This window comes from Odocoileus virginianus, chromosome 17, assembly GCF_023699985.2.
Source record: "Odocoileus virginianus isolate 20LAN1187 ecotype Illinois chromosome 17, Ovbor_1.2, whole genome shotgun sequence".
NCBI classification, from domain to species: domain Eukaryota; kingdom Metazoa; phylum Chordata; class Mammalia; order Artiodactyla; family Cervidae; genus Odocoileus; species Odocoileus virginianus.
In genome coordinates, this window is record NC_069690.1 from 28,087,435 (window position 1) to 28,114,244 (window position 26,810).

The 26,810-nt window shown below is 40.5% G+C and overlaps 1 protein-coding gene across 2 annotated transcripts; it reads right to left on the reverse strand.

Annotated features, from left to right (window-relative positions):
• Window positions 1-570: 570 nt before the first annotated feature.
• On the reverse strand, window positions 571-25,614 carry LOC110134193 (myosin-2). 2 transcript variants are annotated; one of them, XM_020888531.2, is made up of 40 exons: window positions 25,573-25,614; window positions 25,316-25,358; window positions 23,661-23,884; window positions 23,428-23,571; window positions 21,749-21,905; window positions 20,964-20,991; window positions 20,775-20,889; window positions 20,590-20,682; window positions 20,124-20,187; window positions 19,908-20,006; window positions 19,351-19,454; window positions 18,248-18,386; window positions 17,773-17,891; window positions 17,535-17,684; window positions 16,058-16,228; window positions 15,623-15,932; window positions 15,093-15,166; window positions 14,173-14,260; window positions 13,968-14,085; window positions 13,217-13,340; window positions 12,993-13,129; window positions 11,318-11,573; window positions 9,506-9,748; window positions 9,221-9,397; window positions 8,996-9,141; window positions 8,822-8,912; window positions 8,346-8,735; window positions 7,105-7,231; window positions 6,321-6,439; window positions 5,991-6,187; window positions 5,088-5,271; window positions 4,840-5,005; window positions 4,616-4,740; window positions 4,140-4,448; window positions 3,851-4,054; window positions 3,183-3,308; window positions 2,923-3,093; window positions 2,735-2,839; window positions 2,520-2,615; window positions 571-857 (listed from the first exon to the last, which is right to left on the reverse strand). In XM_020888531.2, exons 3-40 carry the CDS (start codon window positions 23,862-23,864, stop codon window positions 705-707), a joined length of 5,823 nt encoding a protein of 1,940 aa, XP_020744190.1. In that variant the 5' UTR covers window positions 23,865-23,884; window positions 25,316-25,358; window positions 25,573-25,614; the 3' UTR covers window positions 571-704. The 2 variants fall into 2 exon arrangements, with proteins under 2 accessions (XP_020744190.1, XP_070335204.1); XM_070479103.1 differs by lacking the exon at window positions 25,573-25,614 and adding an exon at window positions 25,495-25,550.
• Window positions 25,615-26,810: the final 1,196 nt, after the last annotated feature.

A 26,810-nucleotide genomic window follows, 5' to 3' on the forward strand; every position in this document is an offset into this window, starting at 1 on the left:
TTCAGGAGGCACCCCTGTGTGAGAATATAACTAGGGCCACTCCTTGCATAAACCTGGAAAATAGATTCACGTCAGGGGAAGTAGGAGCTTTCTGAGTTCCTACTAGACCCCAGTATCAGGGAAAGACTAGGAAGAAATAAAAGTAATTTCCATATTTCTGTTCATCAGAACAGGCTTCCCTGATTAGTGACAACATTATGGTCTTAAAGTATGACTATTCCCCCTAAGTTGCTTCAGTCATGTCTGACTCTTTGTGACCCCATGGAATGTAGCCTGCCAGGCTCCTCTGTCCATGGGATCCTCCAGGCATGAATACTGGAGTGGGTTGCCATTTCCTTCTCCAGGGGATCTTCCCAACTCAGGGATCGAACCCACATCTCCTGCATGGCAGGCAGATTCTTTACTGCTGAGCCACCAGGGAAGCCCCACAGTATGACTATAGATCTAAAATAAAATCAAGTGCATAATTACTTCTTAGTGGCAGATCAAATGGGATTGTTTATAGCCTATGGTTATTTCAGTTTTGACTTTGCTTCAGTAGAAAAAGAAAGGAACAGACCAGTCTAAGGGTATTGCTTATACAGTGCCCTATGCTCTTTATTTCCTTTGCAGTAGGGTAGGATAGATGATAATTACAGAGAGAAATGACCAAAGACTTCACATTTTGTGCCTCTCTTCAGTCATTCCATAGCATCAGGACATGATCACTCTTCACTGATGATTTTTGTGTGAACCTCCCGGCTCTTCACCCGCAGCTTGTTGACCTGGGACTCAGCAATGTCAGCCCTTTCCTCGGCTTCCTCCAGCTCGTGCTGGAGCTTGCGGAATTTAGATAGATTTGTATTGGATTGTTCCTCCTGAGAATAAAAATGGAATTGTAAGGAATGCATACTGAGCATCTCGTAGATTCTGTAGGCCTAAGGAAAGAAAGGACTTGGCATCTACGAAGAAGTTAGAATATTCAACAGGAGACATTATTATCCTACCACCTCCTGGATTTTGCTTATCATTGAAATTAACTTTAAGATTTACTGGGGCTTTGTGTTTCATAAAGAATTGCAGCTCTACTTTTACAACCAAAACAGGATAATAAATAATGTACCATGAGTAACCAAAACATGGTAACAAATATGTACCACAAGTAAAGCAAGAAATAATATAAGAGCAGGAAAGAAGGCAAGGATAAAATCATGCTTGTTAATGCTTGCTGGAAGATGATGACTGTTCGTTTAAGTTAGATATTCTTCGTCATTAAGGATGCATTTCTTAATAGCTTCTTTAAGTAGAAATAAATGTTGGATTTTATCATATATTATTTTGGCACATTTCAAAACAATCACTTTTCCCCTCCTACTTCATAGTAATGATTCTGTTGACAGACTCCTTAATATTAAGTAATCCTTACTTTGTAGGAATTAAATCTATTTAATCACTGATGGACAATTTCCTTAATAAAGTATGGGTTTCAGTAACTTAGTAATTTATCTTCACTACAACTATACTTATGAATAAAACTGCCTTTAGTGTCTTTCCCCACCCCTGTTCTCTTTTGGACAGGTTTTGGTATGAGTGTTATGCGAGCTTCTTAAAATGATTTGGAAAGCTTTTCATCTTTTCCCATGCTCTGAAGTAGCTTACATAGCTCAGGGATTATCTGTTCCTTCAAATTTTGAAAGACCTATCTGGACTGAGTTCATTTTCAGAAGTAATTCTGAAATAACTTATTCAGCCAATTTAATAATTTATATTCTCTTATTTAATATTTCAACCACCTTGATAGATATGTATTTTACATTTAAAAATAATCTTCCTGATATGGTTTGTCCCCTTTCTCATTTGTAATGTTGTGAGTTTTTACTTTCACTTTTTCTTTGATTATATAAGTATATTTATTTTTTATCAATTCCCAAGACACTACTGAGATTAGATGTTGAAAATAGGATATACTAATTCATTCATTTCTATATTACCTTTAACAGTACCTCTTCATTATTTTACTATTATTTTTAACTTCTTTATTGGACTGTCAGTTTCTTCATTTATTTTTATTTTTGATTCATAATGAAAGCTTACAAAGAAATGAATTGTCCTTGAAGGACAGCTCAGACTACATTATAGGTTTATAAAAGTCTTATCTTCCTTGAAATTTTATTTACAGTTAAAAATTATTCAGTAATTGTGTTTTTATTTCAAGTTAATCCAAAAATTTTTTAGGAAAGTCAGTTTTTTAACATTTAAATGCTTTGAAATTTTTGTTTATATTTTCTCATCACTTTACAACTTTATCACACTAGGGCTAGAAAATGTAGCTTGTATTACTTCTGCTTTGAGATTTTTTGAGGTTTCTTCGTGGATAGAAAGTTAACTTTAAAAATTAAAAAAATGTGCAAACATTTTTAAGAAGTACTCAGTCTTCTATAATGCAGACAGCTTATTTACTACTAGTAAATAGTAAATCTAATTATTTATGAGTTTTTCTTAATAGAGGACTTTCTTCTCTTTGTCTTAAGAATACTTACAGCCTCCTCAGCTTGTCTCTTGTAAGATTTCACTTTCGCCTGAAGTTTATCTACCAAGTCCTGAAGTCTGAGAATATTTTTCCGATCTTCTTCCGTCTGAAAGATGATAAAAGCCACAGGGTCATAGTTCAAAAGCACACGACTGTTGTATCATTACCTGGGAGCATTTCCCATATATGCAAGGAGTGCTGAGCTGATAGAAACTGTTGCTGTACCTGGTAGGTGAGCTCCTTCACTCTCCTCTCATGTTTGCGCAGGCCCTTGACAGCTTCTGCATTGCGCTTCTGCTCACTCTCAACCTCTCCTTCCAGCTCACGCACCTGCAAAGGAGTAGGTGCTTAAGAACTTTGATCCACTAAGGCATTAGGAATAAATGGAAATAGGTAGATACTGGGAGACCCACCCTGGCCTCCAGCTTCTGGATCTGCTTCTTCCCACCCTTCAGGGCCAGCTGCTCAGCCTCGTCCAGGCGGTGCTGCAGGTCCTTCACCGTCTGCTCCATGTTCTTCTTCATCCGCTCCAGGTGGGCGCTGGTGTCCTGCTCCTTCTTCAGCTCCTCAGCCATCATGGCTGCCTAATTAGCAGTAAAACAGAACCAGCTGAGAAAGGTGAGCCAGCCCATCAAGATTCTAGCTTGACCACCCGGTGTGGCCCTCTGCTCACATCAGTGATGGCCTTCTTGGCCTTCTCTTCTGCGTTGCGAGCTTCCTGGAGAATGTCTTCCATCTCTCCCTGGATTTGAGTGATGTCTGCCTCTAGCTTCTTCTTGGTGTTGATCAGGCTGGTGTTCTGTTTGAAAGTAAGTTATATGCTTTTTTAATCATCTTACCAAAGTACTTAGTGGTAGCCACTGTTTGAAAAAAATTTCAGATAAAAATTTGGAAGTCAAATGCCCTTGAATATTATTCTGTTATGTAGTACAATTAATTAAAATAGAAATGTTAAGGAATATTTATCATCTTCAAGTATATTTCTTATAATTAGACCAAATAGCTCTATAATTTTATAACTGCCATTTACTAGTGAGACCACTCACAAGGATAAAATTATAACATGTTCAAGTATTTCTTTTTCCACAATAAAAATGTCAATATTGATAGCCAGGGTCATTAAAGATACTAATACAAAAGAATATGGCAAGTCTTAGAATGAATATTTTAAGAAGTTAATCACTAATAATATGTGCAAGATGAAATAGTGAAAGATTTCTCAATAACGCAGTGAAAATTTAGTAGAAGTATAAAACCTGACTGTTATATAAAAAAATCCAAGTTTATCTTTTCTGAGACATAGGCATTGACTGAAGGTGAATTCTTTGTGCTGAATCCCACCTGGGTGTGCAGGAGCTGGACGCGCTCACTGGCATCCAGGAGCTCCTGCTCCGCCATCTTCCTGCTCCTCTCCGTCTGCTCCAGGGTGGCCCGCAGCTCCTCGATCTCAGCCTGCAGCAGGTTGGCTCTGCGCTCCACCATGGCCAGCTGCTCCTTCAGGTCCTCCTGGCCCCGCAGAGCGTCATCCAGGTGGATCTGGGTATCCTGTGGAATGACCGATCATTGAGACACCTTGTTCTCAGGGCTGCGGTCACCCACCTGCGCTGGACCATCTCCGGAGCCCACTTACCTTGAGGATGGCTTGGGTGTTCCTGTAATTCTTCAGGGCCTCAGCAGCCATGCGGTTGGCGTGGTTCAGCTGGATCTCCATTTCATTAAGGTCTCCTTCCATCTTCTTCTTGAGCCTGATGGCGTCATTCCTGCTCCTGATCTCAGCATCCAGCATGGTCTGCATGGACTCCACGACTCTAATGTGGTTCCTCTTGAGCTGGTCAATTTCCTCATCCTTTTCAGCAATTTTCCTGTCAATTTCAGACTTGACCTGGTTCAGCTCCAGCTGGATACGCAGGATCTTTCCCTCTTCGTGTTCAAGAGATGCCTTAACAACAGCGAGGGATGACATTAGTAGGGAATGGACACATCTGGCAGCTTTTCTGCACACTTTTCCTTGTGCTAATTTTGTGCCATTTATTCTTCTGTTCAGTGTATGTGGCTAGTTCTAATTCTTTTCTGAATTTGTTTACAGTGTACATTTTTGACTCATACCTCTGCCTCCTCTAAAGCAGCCTGAATTTCAGACTTCTCTTGTTCCACTTGCTTCTTTATTTTCTCCAGTTCATGCATACGTTTCCCTCCTTCTGCGATCTGCTCCGTGAGGTCAGAGATCTCCTCTGTTTGGGTGAAAGACGGGAAGAGACTTGATCAGACAGAAAACACAAGAGAAAGGTTCCTCCAAGGCATAAAAACTATTCACAGTGAAAGGGACTCACGCTGCAAGTTTTTGTTCTCTCGTTTCAAAGTTTCTAGCTGATCCAAGGACTCCTCGTAGGCATTCTTCATCTTGAACAGCTCAGTGCCCAGAGAGCGGGCCTCCTTCTGAGCCGCCTCGAGCTCGGCGTGGGTTTCCTCATACTTCTGTTTCCATTCTGCCAGGATCTGAAACACGCACCAAAAGAGCTTACCTGGCTGGAAAGGATGGAGGACAGTGGTGGAGGCCAGAGGCTGCTGCAGAAGTTACCTTGTCGAAGTTCCTTTGCTTTTTGTCCAGGGCTGCGCAGGCAGCATTGGTCCTCTCCACGTCGAGCATGAGGTCCTCAACCTCATTCTGGAGCCTCTGCTTGGTCTTCTCAAGGGAGGCGCATTTGGCGTTCACAGCTTCTACGTGTTCTTCAGCAGCCTGCAGACGCTGGGCCAGTTTCTTCCTTGAAGATTACACGTGGTTGTAGAGAGAAGGAAACCAAACTGAGAATTATGAACTGTTACCATGCTGAAAAGTGTGGGGAACTTCATATTAAAAATCTCCATCCATTCAAAAAAATATCGATGAGCTCCTTTTATGAATCAGATGCTGAGTACACAGCAGCGAATAGGACAGAAAAGGTCCCTGCCTTGTGAAGCTTCCAAGCAAGTGGCAGAGATAAACAATAAACAAGTCAGAAAATGCATAACAACCTATTGCAGATGTAAAGTGCAGTGAAGGAAGATAAAATGGAGTAAGGGGTGGGCAGCTATTCTTAGATATTCAGGGAAGTCTTTTCCAAGGAGCTAATGTTTGAGTCAAGATCTAAAAGAAGTCAGAGAGAGCCAGAGGGAGATCTGGGATGGGGAGACTGTTCCAGACACAAGAGGGGCTATCAAATTCCTGAAGCATCAGTGAGCTTGGTGTGCTTGACAGCCAGCAATAAGGCTGATTATCTGTGTGAGTGCTTGTTATTCTTTGTTTTTTAACTAGATTTTAGGCTCAGAGGTCAGTGATGGTGTGTGCTTTATTCATGTCCTGTTCTCAGGGGCTGATCATGCCTGGCAGATCGGAGCTAATTAATGAACGTTTGTGAGCTAATTCACTGAATCTTCAAAGGTTGTGTTTCTGTGATTCAATGTTCAACATTGTCTGCACACTCTCTCATATCTGCACACGTACTTGGCCTCCTCCAGCTCCTCCGTGCGCTGGATGGCGTCCGTCTCGTACTTGGTCCTCCACTGGGCCACCTCGCTGTTGGCCTTGGACAGCGCCCTCTGCAGCTCGGCCTTGGATTCCTGCTCCTCCTCGTACTGTTCCCGCAGCAGGTCACAGTCGTGGCGGGCTGACTGCAGGGCGTGGGCCAGGGCGTTCTTGGCCTGAGAAGAGAGTTATATGTTCATTTTATTGAATACTTAGTGTTTAATTCTTAAGTTTCAAAACCCTTTAAATGTTGGTATAATGGACTCCAATTAGGGTCAGGTGAGTGGGAAATGAGTCCTATCTAGTTACCTTTATCTCTTCTTCAAGTTGCCTCTTTAATTCCTCAATCTGTTGAGTAAATGCTTGTTTGCCCCTTGATAACTGAGACACCAGAGCTTCTTTCTCATCTAGCTGACGTGAAAATTCACCTGAGAGGCAAATGATATGGCACCACTTGTTAAAGTGAAGAAAAGGTTTTGCAAGCTCAGATGAAAATCTCAACACCCCCTTTTCAGTTGAGTGCTCAGGTGGTTGGATTCTCTATTGACATCGTCATGCTTGATGTCAAATTTCTGATTTTTATGGTGAAAATAACCTAAATGAATAAATACAGCTTAACTTCTCTTTGTCCTCTCCATAACTGATTCTTTCAGGGTTACATTATTGTGCAAAACCTGTTAATAACTGTCAAAGAAGGGAGTTAAACTTTTTAATTCCACATTGGCCCTGTTTCATAAGACTTTTGAGAGACTGGGTTATCCATTGCTGAATGCAGGAATTTGGTTCATTCTGGTTTAGCTAAAAAGAAGCACGATCTAAAACAGCAGCCCTGGACCCATGATGGAAAGACCCTTGACCCCAAGCATCCCCTCCATGCGGCCAAATCCTCAGGGCCTTTGTGGAGCAGAGCTTGACCCAGTCCCATGGAAGTCTTCACCTCAGCGTCGTCCCTAAGTGACCTTGCACGTGGGGCGGAGTCTGAACTGTGCGGTGAATCACATGTTCTCAGCTGCTTTTAATAGGCTCTCACATATCAGTTGTTTTAGACCACATCATCTCCACTTTTAGGCCTCATGGAGGAGGAGAGAGTTACCAGATTCAGTCTGCAAGCGTCCCCTCTGGGCCGTCAGGTCATTGATCAGCCGCTGCTGCTCCTCCTCCTTGGATTTCAGCTCGCTTAGTTGGTCCTCCAGAGTTCGGCACATCTTCTCTAGGTTTCCCTGTGAGAGGAAAAGTGGAAGAAGCAAGTGCAGACATTTTAGTAACATTTCCCTACAGCTACCATTTCTTCTAAAATAGAAAAAGATTTATTTTGACATAGAAAATAAATTCTCTTGTATGTACTATGTAGGAATTTTTTTCTTTATCTTTTATAATATGATTGCTGTCCTAAGGTGAAGACACACATTGGGAGTTTTAAAAAGCTAATTGTGAAGCTTCGTTCATTATTCCAGGCATTCCTTGTATTATTGCTCTTCACAGATATCACTTTTTTTTTTTTTAAACAAATTTAGGGTTTGGGCAACCCTGTATCCAATAAGTCTATCAGCACTATTTTTCCAATAGCATTTGCCCAGCTCATGTCTCTGTGTCACATTTTGGTAATTCTCACAATATTCAAGCTTTTCTTCATTATTATATTTGTTTTAGTGATCTGTGATCTTTGATGTTGGTACTGTGACTCACTGATGGTTCAGATGATGGTTACCATTTTTTTTTAGCAAGAAAGCATTTTTAAGTGAAGGGATGCCTTTTTTTTAGGCATAATGCTGTTGCACACTTAATACACTAGAGTATAGTATAAATATCATTTTTATATGCATTGGGAAACCAGGGAATTTGAGTGACTTGCTTTATTTTGATATTTGCTTCATTGTGGTAGTCTGGAACCAAACCTGCAATATCTCTGAGGTCTGCCTGTGATAAAAAATTAAAGATCATGTACTAAAGATTTTGTGAAAAATGTAGTGACATATTTTAAAAAAACATTTATAAATATTTCACTGCCTACTTATGTACAGTGAAATTGTTGGATGCATGTTGGATAGTTGAGAATTTTGGAGACCTGTGTTCCCCAGTTTGAGTGCTACAGAACATGGACAGCTTGGTTGGCTGCAGATGTTGTCATGTGTTAATAGTGTGGTGTGGCTAATATGCTCAGCTTCTTTGAATTTTAGTTTCTTCTTATGATTGAGTGGAAATAATATAAGTACTGGTATCTTTCTTGCTTACCATAAAGAACAAATGACCTATGTGTAAAGGCCCTATGCAGACTGAGACTGTGCACATAATGGGTCATTGCTATTAATAACAGTTTCTCAGACTCTGCGGTACCTTGGCTTTAGAGATCGTTTCCACATTGCTAGCAAGGTCATCAATCTCCATCTTCATCTCGCTCTTCTCCTTCTCCAGCTTCTGCTTGACCCTCTGCAGGTTGTCGATCTGCTCCCCCAGCTCGGCCACACTGTCCGCGTGCTTCTTGCGAAGAGCGGCCGCCGTGGCCTCATGCTGCAGCGTGGCCTCCTCCAGGTCCCGGCGCATCTTCTGGAACTCAGCCTCCCGCTTCTTGTTCATCTCAATCTGGGCGGAAGTGGCCCCACCGGCTTCTTCCAGCCGCTCGCTGATCTCCTCCAGTTCCCGGGAGAGGTCTGCGCGCTGCTTCTCTGCTTTGGCGCGGGAGGCGCGCTCGGCCTCGATCTCCTCCTCCAGCTCCTCGATGCGGGCCTGGCGGTGGCGAGAAGCTCAATGTTAGCTTCTTTATGCTCATAACTATGGCTCTTTGAGCCAGACTGATAGAAATATGAACTTACTTGCAACTCTTTGATCTTCTTCTGCAGTTGAATGCCAAGTGCTTGTTCATCTTCAATCTTGCTTTGCAAATTGCTCATTTCAAACTCTTTCCTTTTTGAGAAGTAGTAAAGGATAACAGTTGAGTCCATAGTCAACATTGGAAGTGAGTCCATAAACAATTCTCTCATACTTACTTTTTGAGCTTTTCATCAAGCTGTTGTTTTTCATTTTCAATGTCCATTATGGACTCTTGGGCCAACTTGAGATCACCTTCAAGTTTCCTCTTGGCTCTCTCTAGGTCCATGCGAAGTTTCTTTTCTTGCTCCAAGGACCCCTCAAGCTAAATACAAATAATGCTGAGTCAAAAGAATTGCTCAGCTTCCTTTCAAAGAAAATTTCCTTGACAGTCCTAGACTTACATCGTCCACTTGCTGCTCTAGCTTGGTTTTAGCTTTGGTCAGGGTGTTGACTTTGTCCTCTTCTGCCTGCAGGTCATCCAGGGTCTGCTGGTGGGCCTCCTGGAGGGCCTTCTTCTCCTTGGTCAGCTTGGCGATGGTTTCATCCAGACCTGCCATCTCTTCTGTGAGATTTTTCACCTTAGGAAGTAAAAACACTTTGCATTACATGTTACATGGTGGCTTCAGTTTTTTACTTGGATTGCCTAGTAATAATAAAAACGTAAGCTTTCCTTGTATATTTCATACCTTGTTCTCTGTGGCGTGTTTCTCCTTCTCAACCTTGGCCAGTGTCAGCTCAAGGTCATCTATGTCTTTCTTCAGTTCCGAACATTCGTCCTCCAGTTTCCTCTTCTTGGCCGTCAGCTCAGCGTTGATCTCTTCTTCATCCTCAGCTCTCTCAGTCACCTCCTTGATCTTAGCCTCCAGTTGGATTTTGGTTTTGATCAGCTGGTCACATCTTTCCTCTGCATCAGCCAAGCCTTCAGCTTCCTTGAGTTGGAAGCAAAATCAAAATTGGGAAGTAAGAATGAAGTATTATACAGTGATAACAGTATAAATCTCCCCCATTGGTTCTTTGGATTAAACTTTTATGAACCACCTGCCATGTGTGATTGCCAGATGCTCCATATTTTGGGAAAAACAAAATGTATCAGGTATTGTCCTGTTCATTTACAAGAGTATATTCTACAGTAGGTTAGAAAGCTTAACCCCAACAAGCTACCATTAATTCGGAAAGCAATTAGTGACATAAAAGATCAGAGAAGTTGTTTCAGATATGATTTAATGAATGAAGTGGCATTTGAGTTGGGCTTTGAGAGATGGGTAGGACTTAGTCCTGTAGGAATGAACTTATTGGGGGAAGGATCAGGAGAAGGGAAAGCATTCCAGCAGGAGAAGTTTCCAGATGTAGCCACTACTAGGAAATTATTTCCCTTTGTAGTCTTGGAGGGTGATCCTGGTTATGATGCTTTAAATTCTAATTGAGGCATTAAGTAATCAAATTCCTAGCAACCTATGTTCCTACTTAAGAGGGTTGGGGGTGGATGGAAATGAGAGAGAAATTGATAGATGCATTCATCAGTGAGCCTCCATATCAGTCTTTGGATACATAAAAGAATAAAATGTGCTGCACATAGACGGGTAGTGAGCATGGTAATGTAGGACAGTGTCTAAGTGATTCTCTAGGGACAAGAGAAGAGAATTCAGGATAGCTTTGAAGAGAATGGGGACAGAAAAATGGCTCTTTTCCTTTCTGTAATCTAAAGGAAGGAGTTATTACACCACCCCAACTTGACAGAAGAGACCAATCTTAATCAGCAGGAAAAAATATATGATTTTGTGATGAGTAAATTATAGCAAACCAATTCAGTTCACTTCAAATGAAAGACAGTCTCATAAATTACATTTCAGAGTTGATGAAAGCAGTTGTAAAATGATTGGTTCAGGCATAGCAATGAGAAGGCTGGATGGAGGGAGAGAATTAGGGGCAGGTAGAGCAAGTTAGGCGCTGATGCAGCAACCCAAATGTTATATGATGCGGCACTGACTATGGAGATGGATTGGAAAGAGGAAGTCTCAGTTTTAGAGATCAATAGCAAACAATAATTCAGTAAAAACTGATGTAGAATACTGTCCTTTGTCAGCTGTACACACTGTGATTTAAGATCCATAAACATCTAGAAGTTCAAGGAAGTTTCAGAGAAAACAAATCGCTTTCTCCATGCTGTTCTCCCCTTTTGTATTTCGGCTAGTTTCATGGTAAAATCCCTTTCAAGGACTGTCTTCAAAGGGAAAAGAAGTCATTAAAGCTGTAGTTTGATGAAACTGTACAGAATAGAATACAGTGGTCAGTTCTAGCTCATTGCCTTGGCTCTGGTTTGGGGGCATTTCCTGGGTGATGAAGGAATATGGACTTTATTAACACCATCAGAGCATTTTAACCTTCTCCTGGCAGTGCATGTCTCTCATGCTGACTACCCAGCTCACTGCTACTAGTGACTAGAGTTTTACATTTGCATCCTGATTAGCAGCAGTACATAGGATGATACCACTACTTACAGCCTGAACTTGGAGCTGCAGGTCATTTTTTTCTTTCAATAATGACACCATCTTTTCTTCCAGTTCCTTCCTTTTTGCCTCTGACTTGGCAAGTTCATCTTTAGTTTTCTGGAACTCTTCCTTCATGGTGGCCATCTCCTTCTCCGTCTCTGCACTCTTCAGCAGGGGCTTGATCTTGAAGAACAGTTTCATCCAGGGCCAGTGCTTGACGTTCATGAAGGCTCGGATGTTGTACTGGATGCAGAAGATGGACTCCCTGAAATTTTAACCAATGCAGATTAGATGCTGTGTGGATGATGGAATGAGATGAAATCTTGGCAATGAGAGTTGGAGGTTCTGCCCTCCACCATGTTCCTCACCACTTTCAAAAACACAAACGAAAGAAATTGTATTTAGGGATGGTGGTCAAGGACTCATCAGTCATTCATTTCTCTACATTGGTGCTTCTCAAACTTGGGTGTGCATAAGAATCAGCTAAGGTCGTGTTAAAATACTGATTCCTGGGCTATTTCCCTAGAGATTCAGATTCAGCAGATATGAGATGAGGCCAAAAATGTGCATTTTTAACAAGTTTGTAAGTGATGCTGATGATACAGGCCCAAGGACCACCCTTTGAAAAGTACTGCTCTGCTTCAGTGCTTTGCACACTTTCCTACGTGACCACCACTGAGAGCAGTGAAGGGGGATCCAGAACCCCGCCGGGTGTGAGACACAGGATAAAGAGAAAACTCAGTTCCTTTGAAAAATCTCTGGTTTTATATTTTAATGTATGATTTTTGCATTCTATTCTTTAATATCATCACATTTGTTTTAATATAAATTATTTTTAAAAAATTGCCTTCATACATAGGCAATTGCCCAAATATGTGTGTGTGTGTGTGTGTGTGTGTGTGTGTGTGTGTATAGGGTTTATGACCAAACTTATTTTTAATGAAATAGAATATAGTAGAAAATATTAGCAGAACTACGGGTGATAGAAAATCTGTTTCACGTAAATTATGTATTTACACACACAGGTATGCATGCATATACAATTTTCAGTGTAAAATATTCTCCCTGTGGATCCCATTCATATGTGTCCTACAGTTTGAGACACCTGATCTGTAGCCTTAGAGCTCTGTCACTGCATCAGATTAGATCACTAAAAAGTGAGATACCTTGGTGAAATTGTATTAACTTATTGAAAAAGTTCTTTCACCTATTTGCCCTGAATACTTTAAATTATAATAATTCAATAATATAAATGGTCAGACAAAGAAGTTGTTTCTGCACTTTATGTAAAACTGCTGTTGAAAATAAATGTGTGCTCTGCAGTTCAACATCTTATTTAATTATCTACCCAGTAAATTCATATTAGAACCAAATGCTAGGGCAACATTTTGCCTCTGCTTGCTCAATGATATGTTTTCTCATTAGATGAGACTTACACATCTCTCTCTGTCTTTTTTATCATGCTTCTCTCTCTTTTTAATTTTTTTACCTGCGCATGCAGTTTATTCCATGGTGACTGCTACCTTAAGTGCTTTGGTATATGTATATCTCCAGTTCAGCATCAGACTCTTATTCATCCCTCTTGCTCTAGTGGACTTATGATATCTGAGTCTTAATTGGAAGCCACCTCAAATGTGTTTCTGAAGAAGGAAAGTATGACTAAACAAGCAATATGTTTGTATACCTTCTTTCCACCATCTTCTGGTACTCCACTCTTGCCAAGAACCCTCTGCACCTGGCCTGGGTTCGGGTCATCAGCTGGGCCAGCTTTTCATCTCGCATCTCCTCTAGGAGCCCCAGAAGACCAGCTTTGAAAAAGACCTGTGCATGGACAGAGTTGCAGATTATCAACCTTAAATAAACTCCAAAGGCACAGGCAAGTGTCAGGTGGGCCTCAGAGACAATTACCTTGGTGTGGCCAAATTTATACTGGGTGTGGTCGATGTCAATGGACCCAAGGAGCTTCTCAGAAGCCTTCTTGCTGTCGATGTATTGTCCTTCAGGGATCGCACTTGCATTTAATACCTTGTATCTGGTAAAATAAATACCGTTTTCTAAAACTTGGTTTATTGATGAGACTAAAAGTAGCGAACACTAAACGATTGATTTTAAAAAGTCAGAGCTTTAAAACAATTATTTTCTTCACAAGAAGGACATTGTATACATAGATGGCCAATCTAGGATCTGCTGGCTCTTTTTATTCCATTTTACCTTTCCGCACAGTTGCAACTTTCTTTTCTGCCTCATCAGACCCTCTTCTCAGGAAAGGATTCTGTAATCTGGTTCACATGAATGTGTAGATGACCAATAAATGCATTTGCTATTGATAGTGCTTAATCTCTACTGTTTTTGGAAGGATTAAATGAAATAACCCAAATATATTAAGCACTCAGAAATGATGTTCCCTAATTATTGAAATTATGGTAGACATCTGTGAGCTAAGCTTGGAGCATGGTAAATCCAGTGAAAAGCCCACAGAGTACCCACCATGTGGTATATCTGTATTTTAAAGGTGCTTTGAGGCTTATAAATTTTGACACTTTTGGTGGCAAATTAAAGATAACAAATAGAGGCAATGTTTTTTTTACTAAATTGCTTTGCTTGCACTAAGTATATACATACTGAACTCCAGGACACCCCATAATTCGGGCAGGCTGACCTCTGTTTGAAGTCTGCATACAGGATTCTGCTGGGGAAGCCCTTCCTGCAGATGCGGATGCCCTCCAGCACGCCGTTACAGCGCAGCTGGTGCAGGACCAGCTCGTGCTCCATGGCCCCTACAAACAAATGCTCATGTCATCGCAGGGTTTCGTTAAAGGGAGTGTGGCCGTCATGCTTTGCTCTTCATCTCTGGAACGTCTTACCAGGGGTCTTCGTTTCATTGGGGATGATGCACCGCACAAAGTGAGGATGGGTACTCCTGAGGTTGGTCATCAGTTTGTTCAGATTCTCCTGTAAAATCAGGAAACCCTGTTATCTAAGTTTTAGACATGCTTGTGAACACTTGGCAATGTCTGTAGAATCAGTGTCCATGACTGAGTTGAATGACTCTTGTGAACCATTTTCACTTAAGGTAGCACCTTGGTAAGCTTCTCCTGAGAGGCAGTTTCCTCCTTACTACCACTTGTTCCACTCGAGTTGGCAGGAGTTACACATATAAAGCAGTCTTGAGAGCTGAATCTTTTCAGTATCCAAGCACTATCGTCCTCTTAGCCCTGGCCCCTGGCCACCCACAAACCTTCACAAAGCCATTGGCTGCCCATCCTGGACGGTCACCCTTTCTTCTGCTAAACTCTATGGTTCTCCGTAAGGAAACATGCCTTCACTGCATTTGGACTAATTCTCATAAATATAGCTTCCCCTTTTCAACTCTGTCAGCTTTTGGAGCATAAAGATTATCTGTAAGGAGAAACTACCAGTTACAATTGAGAATTGACTAGATTAAGAGCAAGGATACCATATTAGTTTCCTTAAAGACTAGCTGTCAGATTTTCATTAGAGCTACAGAGGACTTAGTCTTTTTGAGTATGTACCATTGCTTATTTCCACAACTCAATTAGATTATGAATAGCAGAGCATTACATTTTATAACATATAAAATATTTTTTAATATTTGGCATAGCATAAAAGATGACCTAATAATTTCCAAGTAATTTAAATTTCTTCTCTCCAAAACTCATTAACAGAAGTCATTAGCTAAGGTCAGTCCTTTCCTAAATGACTTGTGCTGTTAAAAACAAATTCACAAAGTAACAAGAGAGTGTCAAAAACAATTCCTCCTTACCCTGAAAAGGGCAGACACAGTCTGGAAAGAAGAGCCCTTCTTCTTACCACCTTTCTTAGTTCCACCACTAGCCTCTGGAGAAAAAAAATCAGAAAAGATGTCATTCAAATATAATTTTTAAATTGATAGGGTGATATGTTGCCCATTTGTTGATTTCTGTGTTCAGATGGATTTCTTTCAACGCAGTTGGCTTCTCTGTTTGAGCCTGAATGAATCTTATATGTCAATTAAGTTCATATCCATTTTTCAGTGATATTCAATAAGCAGCAGATATGGAGGAAGAAGCAGGAGAGAATGATAGAAGCCAAGCCTTTTCATTGCTTAAGATGTTGAAAGTTCCTTTCTGGCTCTTGGCAGCAGGGCCTTCATCAGGGCTGGAGTGAATGTCATGGTGCAGCCTGCTTCCAGAGCTTGGAGGCACAATGGATTTGACCATAACACATCAGCCTGGGCTGGGATATCACTAGCTTCAATCTAACACCACGTTTTGTAATATCAGGAGAAAACATTGGGATTTTTTTGAGCTTTACCTGAGTCAGCAGTTGGAGTCCCAGAGAAAAGGAAAGCTAGAGTTTTCACCGAAGACTTCTGGTACAGCCCAACCACAGTATCGTTCAGGGGGTCCTTGTTCTTCTCCAGCCAGCCAGTAATGTTGTAGTCCACGACGCCCGCGTAGTGGATCAGGGAGAAGTGGGCCTCGGCTTTGCCCTTGACCACCTTGGGCTTCTGGAAGTTGGCAGACTTGCCCAGGTGCTGGTCATACAGCTTGTTCTTGAAGGAGGTGTCTGTGGCCTTTGGGAACATGCACTCCTCTTCGAGGATGGAGAAGATGCCCATAGGCTGGAAGCAGCCCGTGACACAATGTTACAAGTCTATGTAAGCATTTTTCTCTGTCTATAGGCTTAAACAAGATGTATGAATAATTTAGTCATCACAAAACATAGTTTCTAAAACTTAAAACAAACCTTCTCAATGAGCTCGATGCAGGCAGCCAGGTCCATTCCGAAGTCAATGAACGTCCACTCGATGCCTTCTCTTTTGTACTCTTCCTGCTCCAGCACGAACATGTGGTGGTTGAAAAACTGTTGCAGTTTCTCATTGGTGAAGTTGATGCACAGCTGCTCCAGGCTGTTGAACTAAATAAACATATGGGTTTACTTTTCTCTCAGCATATTGGGCATTTTAAAATATAGGACTTTTTAATTTAAAAATGTATACCGAATAGACTTTAGAGTACAGATATCAAAATCCTTGGGGACCTATGAAATCTATTGTTTCTCTGCTGTCATTTTATCCAAAATCTTAAATCATTAGTAATTATTTTTTCTTGTACTTGCTTAAATTGACTCATGTGTTTTTCTGAGTTCCTGCTTAATCATTCTGTACTTATTTCCTTTATCTTTTGCATTTTCTATTGACTCACTTAGCAACTAATTTGCAACCTATTAGAAGCTGACTGGAAGTTTCTCTCTGTTGTGTGGAAGCAATCATAGTCAGCATTATGAGGGAGCAATAATCACCACCTTTATTCTTTAATATGATATGAAAAAAATCAAGTATCTAATATTATGTATAGTATGTTAACACTCATATTTTTTGGAAAAGAAAAGCCAAAATGTTGACATTAAGTAGATATGTATAGTGGAATCCCTGGTAGCTCAGCTGGTAAAGAATCGGCCTACAATGTGGGAGTCCTGGGTTCGATCTCTGGGTTGGGAAGATCCCCTGGAGAAGGGAAAGGCTAACCACTCCACTATTCTGGACTGGAGAATTCCATGGACTATAGTCCATGAGGTCGCAAAGAGTCGGACATGACTGAGTGACTTTCACATATAGTGGAATCAGTGTGGAATTCTTTTCTTTGATTTTCAATGATTTCTGCCATGCCTAAGTTTTGTGTCTATAATTAGAAGAAGATAAGCTTCTTTAAAATTATAAGGAAGAAAAAATGTATTTTATAATCAAACACAAATTTTTATCCCATATTATATTGAGAATTAAGAGTTCCTTGCACTGAGTTTATTAATGCTGGCTCTAAATTACTGACCCTTTCTCAGCTCTTATCATCTGCCTATATGTTTCTGGTGGTTTCTCTACCATATATTGAGAGCATATTATACATTGCACAGGTTTATTTTGATGTTTTTATACTAACTTCACTTTGCATTGTGGAATTTTTAGAACTCTCATTATACCAACCTAATTCCTGACTCCCTTTAGATCATGTAGTGAGTTAAAGCTTCCTCATTAAGTAGGTTATTTCTCATAGTAGTGGAATTGCCACTACAATAAATAATTAGTAGTTGCCCAGTCACTCTCTTTTAAATTTTAGCATAACTTTTTGACAGTGGCAATAAAAGGTTGTAATATTCACAAATTTCTTCTTACTGATATTCCATTGCTTTACTGTAAAAACCCCTTATGAACTGATTACCAACTCACATCAAAGATCTCGAAGCCAGCGATGTCCAAGACCCCGATGAAGTACTGCCTGGGCTGCTTGGTGTCCAGCTGCTGGTTGATGCGGGTGACCATCCACAGGAACATCTTATCATAGACGGCTTTGGCCAGAGCACCCACTGCATTGACTACCTTGAAAGAGAAAGGAGTATTTCTTGAGGTTAATAGAGGACTGTAAATTGCCTGCATCCCTGGTGGTGAATTTGAATTATGTGCCTACCTGCTCTACAGTCTGGCCTTTGGTGACATATTCATTGCCAACTTTGACCCTGGGGTAGCAAAGGGCTTTGAGTAGGTCAGCAGAGTTCAGACCCTGGAGGTAGGCTGCTTTGTCAGCCACTGAAAGGAAGAAAGGATAGGATGATGTTATTGCTCAAAGCAGCCCACTTCCTTAAAAAAAAACAAAAAAGTAAGCTACAGGCATTTTGTGCAGTGTTTTCAGAATATCTTTTGAGTATTCTTACCTTCCCTCCCCCCACTAAGTTCAAGACCTTGATTATGGGTAGTGTTCCCTAAAGAACTTAGAAATTGTAGCAACATGTGTCTAATACTCTTGCCACATATATCTTATCTAGGCATACTTTCAAATGCAATTCTTGAAAATGAATTTGTCTTCTCAGGAGAGCTCAAGGGTAACAAGTTAAGAATGTGATTTTCAAGCAGACATGAAGTCAGGTGGGTGATTCAGTCGATACCTTCAGTGCCATCTGGTTCTGCTTGCTCCTCACGCTGCTTTTGCTTGAATTTCAGGTTTCCATAATGCATCACAGCCCCCGTGAGCTTGTAGATGGAGACCTTCTCTTCATTAGTAAAGCCCAAAATATCAATAGCACTCTGCCAATACAACCAGTAGAATAACTGTTAAGTTAGGATCCACATGTTTACTATCAGTACTTCACATTTGGATTCCTGATTTGTTGGTCAAACTGAGGAAACTGCCAGTACTGATGCAGAGCAAGGAACTCCTTAGATTCGGTGTCTAGGGAGCTGGTCCCAGGCCAGCACAGAGCATGGGAATCACAGGTGCATACCTTCTGAAGATGCCAAAAGTAAATTTAAAATAGAGAACACGGATATTTATTTAACTTGTTGTTTTGGGAGGTGGGATAGATTCTTGTAAGATAACATGAAGTGATCGAAATGATTGTTTCTAAATTCTTAGAGTAAGTGGAAATATAGAAGGAGAGAATAATGACTCTGCATTTAACTTATTTTCTGGATTTAAAGGAAAATTGTTTAACTTGAATCAAATTGCCAGTTTCAAAATGACTGATAGACAAGAAAAGGAAAAATAAGCCATCATAGCAGGGCACTGAAGTGGTGGGGGGAATCATCCAATAAAAGAGCACTTATTAACTGTTACGAGCTTCTCAAGTAGCTCAGCAATAGAGAATCCACCTGCCAATGAGGACCCATAGGTTTCATCGCTGGGTTGGGAAGATCCCCTGGAGGAGGAAATGGCAACCTGCTCCAGTATTCTTGCCAGGATAATCCCCTGGAGAGAGGAACCTGGCAGGCTACAGTCTGTGGGGTTGCAAAAGTGTTGGAACGACTGAGCAACTGAGCACCCACGCAGATTTTAAAAAATGGTTTAGGGAAATTCAGAAAGGATAGATCATTAAGACTATTAAGGGAAAGTGAGATGTTGTAGGAGCACACGCTAGTCTTTTCAGTTGACTCCAGGTCATGCCCATCTTTGAAGCTTCTTTTGCAATTTCTACTAGAAACTGAATGTTTATCTAGAGGGACCATCACTCCATCCAAAGTAATCATTCTAATTTTCTTGTGTTTTACTTACATCTGTGGCTATCAGTTCTTCCTGATCATCAATACTGGCCACACTGATCTCCCCTTGACTGATGAATGGGTAGTCATATGGGTTGGTGGTAATCAGAAGCATCTCTAAGTAAATGGAAGAAAGCAAAAGTAAGCAGAAATATCCTCTTCATTAAAATGAGAGATTACGAGACAAATTCTAAGGCACTAGAATGGAAAAAGCCATGATATATTATTCCTCAGTAAAAAAGATAGATGATGGAAGAGCATGTAACTCTGATTCTAGTTATTGTATGTATGTATATATTTAAAGATATATGTACAGAAAATGACTAGGATTATATTCATCCAAGTGTTCATAGTGGTTATTTCATAGTTTTAAGATTTGGAGGTGTTTTCAGTTTTCCTTTTGAATTTTTATGAAGAGCACACATAAATTTTTACCAAACGTATAAAGCGATTTTCAAAATAAAGATAATGTATACAGTTAACAAAATTCCATCATGGAATACCAAGTTGACCAGGCATTGATAGGTGTAGGTGAGATAAATTTTGTAAAGAAATGATGACATTTCTTACCAATTAGTTCTGGTTTCCTGTTTGATGTGATCTGGTAAAAAATATGATAGCTCCTTTCAGCCTTAAGCTGGAAAGTAACTCTAGACTTCTCTAACAGATCTGAAAAGAAATTAATAACAAACAAGAAAAATTCATATGAAATGCAAATTTTATTTCTGTTCAGTGTTGTAGGTCATAAGAAATAGAAATGATGGTAAAGATTATCCAGGCACTTACATGTTTCAATATCAGCAGAGGCCAGTTTTCCTGTAGTGCCAAAGTGGATTCTAATGAATTTACCCTTGAAAGAAAAGTTAATATTGCTACTTTGTTCTTGAATCATATCAAATCTTTGAGAAACTCAAAATACTAACATTAGCACTAAGTGCTAATGTTTTAATAGTAAATCAATTCAGACACTATTGGTATCTGGTTTAAAATAAAAGGTCTATCTCCTATTTTGTAGATAAAATAATTTTAACTTAAAAATCTGTGAATAATTGTAGGTAATGAAAGATAAGAACTCAGATATAGGGTCACATTTCTTTTTAGACAGGACTTGGATCTAAGTTATTACATGCTCAGAGGAAAAGGAAAGAACCCTGGTATAATGGGAATGAAAAAGACTCAGAGAATGTATTCACAAACATCCCATAAATCTTGACCAGTGAGTAGTGTCCGTGGTAGTGTCCAAGAGACTTACAAAGCGAGAGGAGTTGTCGTTCCTCACGGTCTTGGCGTTGCCAAAGGCCTCCAGCAGGGGATTGGCACTGATGATCTGATCCTCCAGAGTCCCCTGCAGAGAAACACAAGAGCAGAAACACAAGGAAGTCCAGGGCTTCCTGAGCGCCCTGCCCATCATGATTCTCACATGCCCATCAGACCCACCTGCATTTTGCCTGAAGTTGGTTCCTCCTTCTTCTTCTCCCCAGTGACTGCAATTGTTGCAAAGTACTGGATGACACGCTTCGTGTTCACAGTCTTCCCAGCCCCGGATTCTCCGCTGTCAAATAAAAACCAAGTCAGTAGAGTTCCTAAAACCAGCAGTCCTGAAAACAAAGCATCACGTCTACTTACGTGATCAGGATTGACTGGTTCTCTCGGTCTATAAAGGAGAAATTATAGGCAGTCAATACCATTTTTTAATATAGTTGTAAATGGTAAATTAATAAAATGGCATGAAACTAGTATTTTTCAGGAATCCTGAGGGCTTGGTGGTCCCCAGGCCCAGCACCTTTTCCAGCTCCCCTCTCTCCTGCTCCCTGAGGCTCCCCCCATCACATCAGCTTACAGACCACCGCTGAAACAGAATGCTGCAAGGAAGCAGCAGACTTTCTCTGTTTATACTCCACACTAAATGCACAGGTGGACTGGAGTTTTCAGATGGATTTAGATGACAAGTTAGCAGCATGTTTATTGTAAGTACAAGAAGTAATGAAAAGAAAAAGTCATTAGAGATATTTTTAGCATGGGAGAAGGAGTCAATATAGTAAAGGTGGTAGCTTTGGAAGTAATCATGGCCTTAGTTGTATTTTCAGGGAAAACTAAAGGCTCATTTTGATGTTCTGCTCTCTCTGAAGAGGAAATCTCTCAGTCCTTTTCCCAAGGTGCCATTGTGCCTTAGAATGGTCTAGCTGAGACAGCATTCCAGGAAGAAGATTCATAGTATGACCGCTCTAATTCCAGATATACCTTATAATCTAGAGTATGGTTTGGTTGGTTCTGGGCAAAGTGCAATGGTATTTAGGGGACCACCTCAAAGAGTGTGTTGAGATGAGTAGAGTCTCCTTCTCCTATGGTTAGTCTCTCTCTCCTAGAGTCTCATCTCCTAAAAAGATGCACATGGAAAACATCCAACTCACCAGTCAGCATGAACTGATAGGCGTTGTCAGAGATGGAGAAGATGTGGGGCGGGGCCTCCTGGCGCTTTTTGCCTCGGTAGGCCGTCACCACCTCGGGGTTGTACACCGGCAGCCACTTGTAGGGGTTGACGGTGACACAGAAGAGGCCCGAGTAGGTCTATGCAAGCGAATAAGAAAGAATAACTAAACACACACCTTTCCTGTTATTTGCGCAGCTCAGTTATTAAATGAATTTTAACATAAAAAGAACACTCTTAAGTAAGTGGTCTACATATCTTCAAGGCATCAGCATGGAAACTAGTTGAAAGGTTCAACAAGATAGCGAAATCTTGAGGGTGAGGAATACAGTTTAGATTCTTATTCCACTTGGGATTTGTCACAGTGATTTTCACATAGTAGGAGCTCCAAAATTGTGGGTTTGTTTTTTTATACATTTTTACTGTAGTTTAAAAAATAGGAGTATATTTCTTTTAAGATAGTTCAAATTCATGAAAACATAAATTTGGTACCTAAGTACTCAACAGTAGTAAATAGATGAACTATGGAAAATCTTCTGAAAATAGTATGATCCAGACATTTAAAAAGGCAAACATGAAGGTAAGCAACAATACTGGGGAAATATTTGTAAATTACTACTGAGTTGTGAAGAAACAGAACATAGAATGATGGGAATACATTATGATTACAATAGCTGGATTTCCAATATTTTTGATGTCTGGTCTAGGATAACTGCCAACCAAACAGAGTGGATTCTGATGCTAACCACAGGTACACTTGTATAAGTGTTGTCCAGCTGAATAGCAGCAGAGACTACACTATTCAGAAATGATGAGAATTCCCTGATGGTCCCTTGGTTAGGTCTTTGAACTCCTAATGCAGGGGGCACGAGTTCAATCCCTGCTCGGGGAACTAAGGTCCTGTAAGCTGTGTGGTGGGGCCAAAGCAGCAACCACAAAACTGTACAGAAATGTCAACCTAACATAGTAAATTCAACCAGAAAGTATACTGAGTTTGTGTTATGTGAAAAGTCTCTGCAAGGCCCTAAGAATGAAATATAAATGTTATTTTTCTTTGAACAAATGATACTATTCCTTGAGGAATTCCCAGTCTATGTAGGAGATGGACATGTAAATGATTCATGCTGAAAAAACATTGTCAGCATTATTGCAGGGCAGAAACAACAGGACACAATGTTGAACTCTGCCTGGGGAAGTTGGCAAGATTTCATCAAGGAAGTGTTCCACACAAAAGGGACCAGAACACAGAGATATAAATTGCTGTTATTTTAGAGGACTGAAAATTGGTCTTTAAAAACATTACTTTTAAGTGTTGTAACATGAGTTTATATTTTTCCTCTGGATGATTCTGCAGCAGGAATGGGGATGAGGGGAGATGCAGGCATGTGGTTGAGATGTAAACAGTAGCTGCTACCATGTTTGTTCAGGGGATCTGTGGCAAACCCAGTCCATGTGGACGGTGGCTTTGCCTGGCTTTGGATGGGAAGACAGAGGATTATGCGCCATCTGTTGGGTTGGGCCTTACAGTAGCGATCGTGGACCTCTTAATTAATTATACTGCTAGTGAAAGTGCAGTGAATCACTATCTGTGACCCATTTGTAGTAGAGTGAGCTGACAGGGTCCAGTGATCAAAACCACTTTGGGGTTTGGGGAGCACTCACGTAGATCATCCAGGCCGCATAACGCTCTTTGAGGTTGTACAGCACAGCGGGCTCGTGAAGGTGGGTCATCATGGCCATGTCCTCGATCTTGTCGAATTTGGGAGGGTTCATGGGGAAGACTTGATCCTCTTTCACTGTCAGAGTCTGGTAAACAGGAAGGATAACTGTTTATGTCAACCAAGTGGCCAAACAAAATAATCAGTAGCATGTGGTCAGCCCCTGGGACTACTCACCGCTCCTCCTTCGGTCTTCACCGTCACTTTCCCACCTTCTCTGCTCTGGATAGTCCCTTTGACAAAAGATTCCTTGGGCTCGGCCACAAAGACAGATGTCTTGGCATCAAAAGGCTTATTCTGGGCTTCAATGCGCTCCTTTTCAGACTTTCGGAGGTAAGGAGCGGCCTCCCCAAAGATGGCCATTTCCTGGTCTGAACTCATGGCTGCTGAACTCAGAGGTCCTAAAGGTAATGAAGCATTTCTTACTAGAGACTCTGAATTGTCATCTATGCCCATAAATCTCTACCTTGATGATATTTCATGGGCCCAGTTGGAAATTTCACCAGGCAGATGCACTGTACTCCATGTTGTAGTTATTGAAGCAAACATAATCACAAGAAATCACAAAGACTCAAAGGCATCTGGGGTCACTGTGTACCCAGCAGTGGACTCGGGGCTACCTTCTTTCATCCTTCAAAACTGATGTTCTAATAAGAGAGCTGAGGGGTAGCCTCACAAGCTGCTAAAGAGCTTGTGACCTTGGGTTGCACTTGATCCTCTGTGCCTCAGCATCTCCATCTTTAGGGATCACAATATTGCCTTTTGTAATCCACAGCCCATGAGACAGAGTCAAGACAGTTTGAGAAAAAAGTTAAAATTTGGGTAAGAAAGCATTTTGAACAAGTTCAGGCTATGACAAAGATAGAAAATGTAATTCATTATAATGTAAGAGAATTCCATTTCTTGCCATATAATATGAGAACTTTATTTCCTCCTTTAGGTGTTCAGCCGGAAGTGCTCATGTTCAGTTGGTTTGGCACGAGGTCAAATTATAATTTTATCTTTTTTTTAGTTAGGTACTTAGTAGAATTTCTCTGGCATAATTTCTTTGCATATTAAATCCAGTTAATCAGCTTAACCCAGTTAAACTAATTGAGGATAAAAGCCACAGCAAATATTATCCTCATTCTTCCACACTGAAGGCTCACTTTCCTGTGCCACATTTCCTTCTGAAGGACACAGGATCAGGCTGCTTCATTCAGTGTTGTCTGCAGATCACCAGCGGCATCAGTAGAATGAAAGGCTTGGCAGATGATGTTACTTCAGTCATTACGTGATCGAGTTACTTGAAACTCACTTTAATCATCTACCCACCAGTCTCTCTCTTTAGAAATGCAGTGTGCAGTAGTGGGCAGACTAATACTTTCATTATTTATGTAACAAAAATTTCAGTGTTCTGGTTATATAACACTTAGCATTGGGTAAGGTAACTTTTTTAAAGTCTTCACAGAAGTAAAAGCAGCCTGCTTTCCCAGGTTCTTCTTTTCCTACTTGTTAGATATCATGTTTGCTAAATGAATTCTAAAAGCAGGACACATGTTTACAAATTTGAGATTTTTAACCAGGGAGTCTTAATGCAGATTTTTTTCCCCCTACAGAAACAATATCCTTTTGATAAACTTTTCCTTGCTAAAATGTCATCCCATCAGTGCCAGAGTCCTAAGACTGTGTGTGTTGTTCTAAAAGGCAAGTCCTCCATCGCCTTCTCCCTCTCCTGCATCTTTCCTGAAATACAGTTGTTAGGTATTTACTGAGACAAGCACTTTCTCAAAGGTTGCTAAGTGACACACATCCATCCTAGAGGCTCTTGCCTTCTCCAGTCCAAATCTTACCTTGTTAGCAAGTGAGAAGATGCAGCCTGGAAGTGAGACGGTTCTATAAAAGAAGGAAAAGCACTTGATTAATTAACCAAAAAGAAAGCAAACCAAAAACCCCATTCGCTACATCACTGGCTATTGTACACAGAGGGCAACTAAAGCCATGGATGTAAAATGTGCAGAAGGAGCAGTACCCCAGACAGCAGCTGCAGCCGACACGGGGTGGTGCAGCTAGCGTCCCTCTTGAGAGTCTGGTCCTTGTTCCCACTTACCTTGGAGCTTTTTAAAGCAGGACGAGTCAGCCTCATTCCAAGGGCTCTTTTATATGGATAGCTATGGAAACAATGCAGCTGCCTCTTCTTTCTTAAGTCAAAAGGAATTGTTTGGCAAAAAAGTCTTGGCAATCTTGTGTCCCCGCATAATTCTCATTCATGTTAAGAATGGTTGGATATAATTAGAAATATTTTTCTTATTGAGTATGTGGATAAATCTCTTATGGATAATTTGAGAAGATGATCTGAAAGGAAGGTTCAGGCTGGTGGATAAAGGCAGTGGCCAGGCAGCCAGAATACCTGGCTTCTCTCTTAAATTCCTCCTGGCCTTGCTGGGCATGCCTTTCGGGCTTGTTGCATCACTTTTCATATTTGACAGATTAAATGGTAGAAATAAAATACAAATAGTTATTTTAATTTTGTCAGGGTTAATTTTCACCTGTTGATCCTTTCCTTCCAGCCCTGCAAAATTATGCTCCATGCCCTCCATGATTTAAAAAGAAAGTCCTCTTTTCTAGTCTTCTTGTCATTTGGGGTGTACCCTTACTCTCTCGCCATTTTGCTTTTGCCCAATCTGGTCCTTACATAGCACACTGTTTCCTGTCCACCTACTCACTTGACTTGCCTGCAAAAAAAAAAAAAGAAAAGCTGAATATTTCAAAGGGCTTTTCAGGCATACACCCCAGTGTTTTTCATGTCAGCACACTGGGGAAAAAAATAACGTTTGGGTATTGTGCTAGAAAAACGTGAGTGTGATTCAGTTATGTATTAATATATACAGGCCATGGTGAGAATATGTCTTTATACTTCTTTATGTGATACAAATAGAATAAATATACACAGCATTAAAGAATATATTAAATACTGAATGTGTCTAAAACTTCCAAATAATTTTGAAAAATCTTATAAGGAGATATTTCAACTTGATGCCATGAATCAAACTTGTTTATAGCTGACTTTGTACTTGAAGCCGTGACATGTTTCCTCATCAAAAATAGTAAATGAGAGCGTGGAGTATGTGCATTCCTGATAATTAGCATTGTAGGGTAACTTTGCCCATGAAGGCTATGCTAACATAAAACTGTGTGTGTGTGTGTGTGTGTACACACACATATATGTGTATATTTTTTAACAACTGTTGAAATTGTAAAAATTTGTAGTTCTTTTTCCTTAATTGACAAATATAATGCTGAAATTTTAAGGATAATGAGAATAAATTTTGAATCCACTTGAACTCT

What these genes read in the sequence shown, in the direction of transcription:
- LOC110134193 (XM_020888531.2), bottom strand. Translation starts at nt 23,864, where the DNA reads ATGAGTTCAGACCAGGAAATGGCCATCTTTGGGGAGGCCGCTCCTTAC. An exon ending in CAGGAAACCAGAACTAATTG is followed by an intron (nt 19,455 to 19,907) that starts GTAAGAAATGTC and finishes CCATTTACTTAG; the next exon opens with AGATGCTTCTGATTACCACC. An exon ending in GAGGAGCTGGAGGAGGCCAA is followed by an intron (nt 5,272 to 5,990) that starts GTACGTGTGCAG and finishes GTAATCTTCAAG; the next exon opens with GAAGAAACTGGCCCAGCGTC.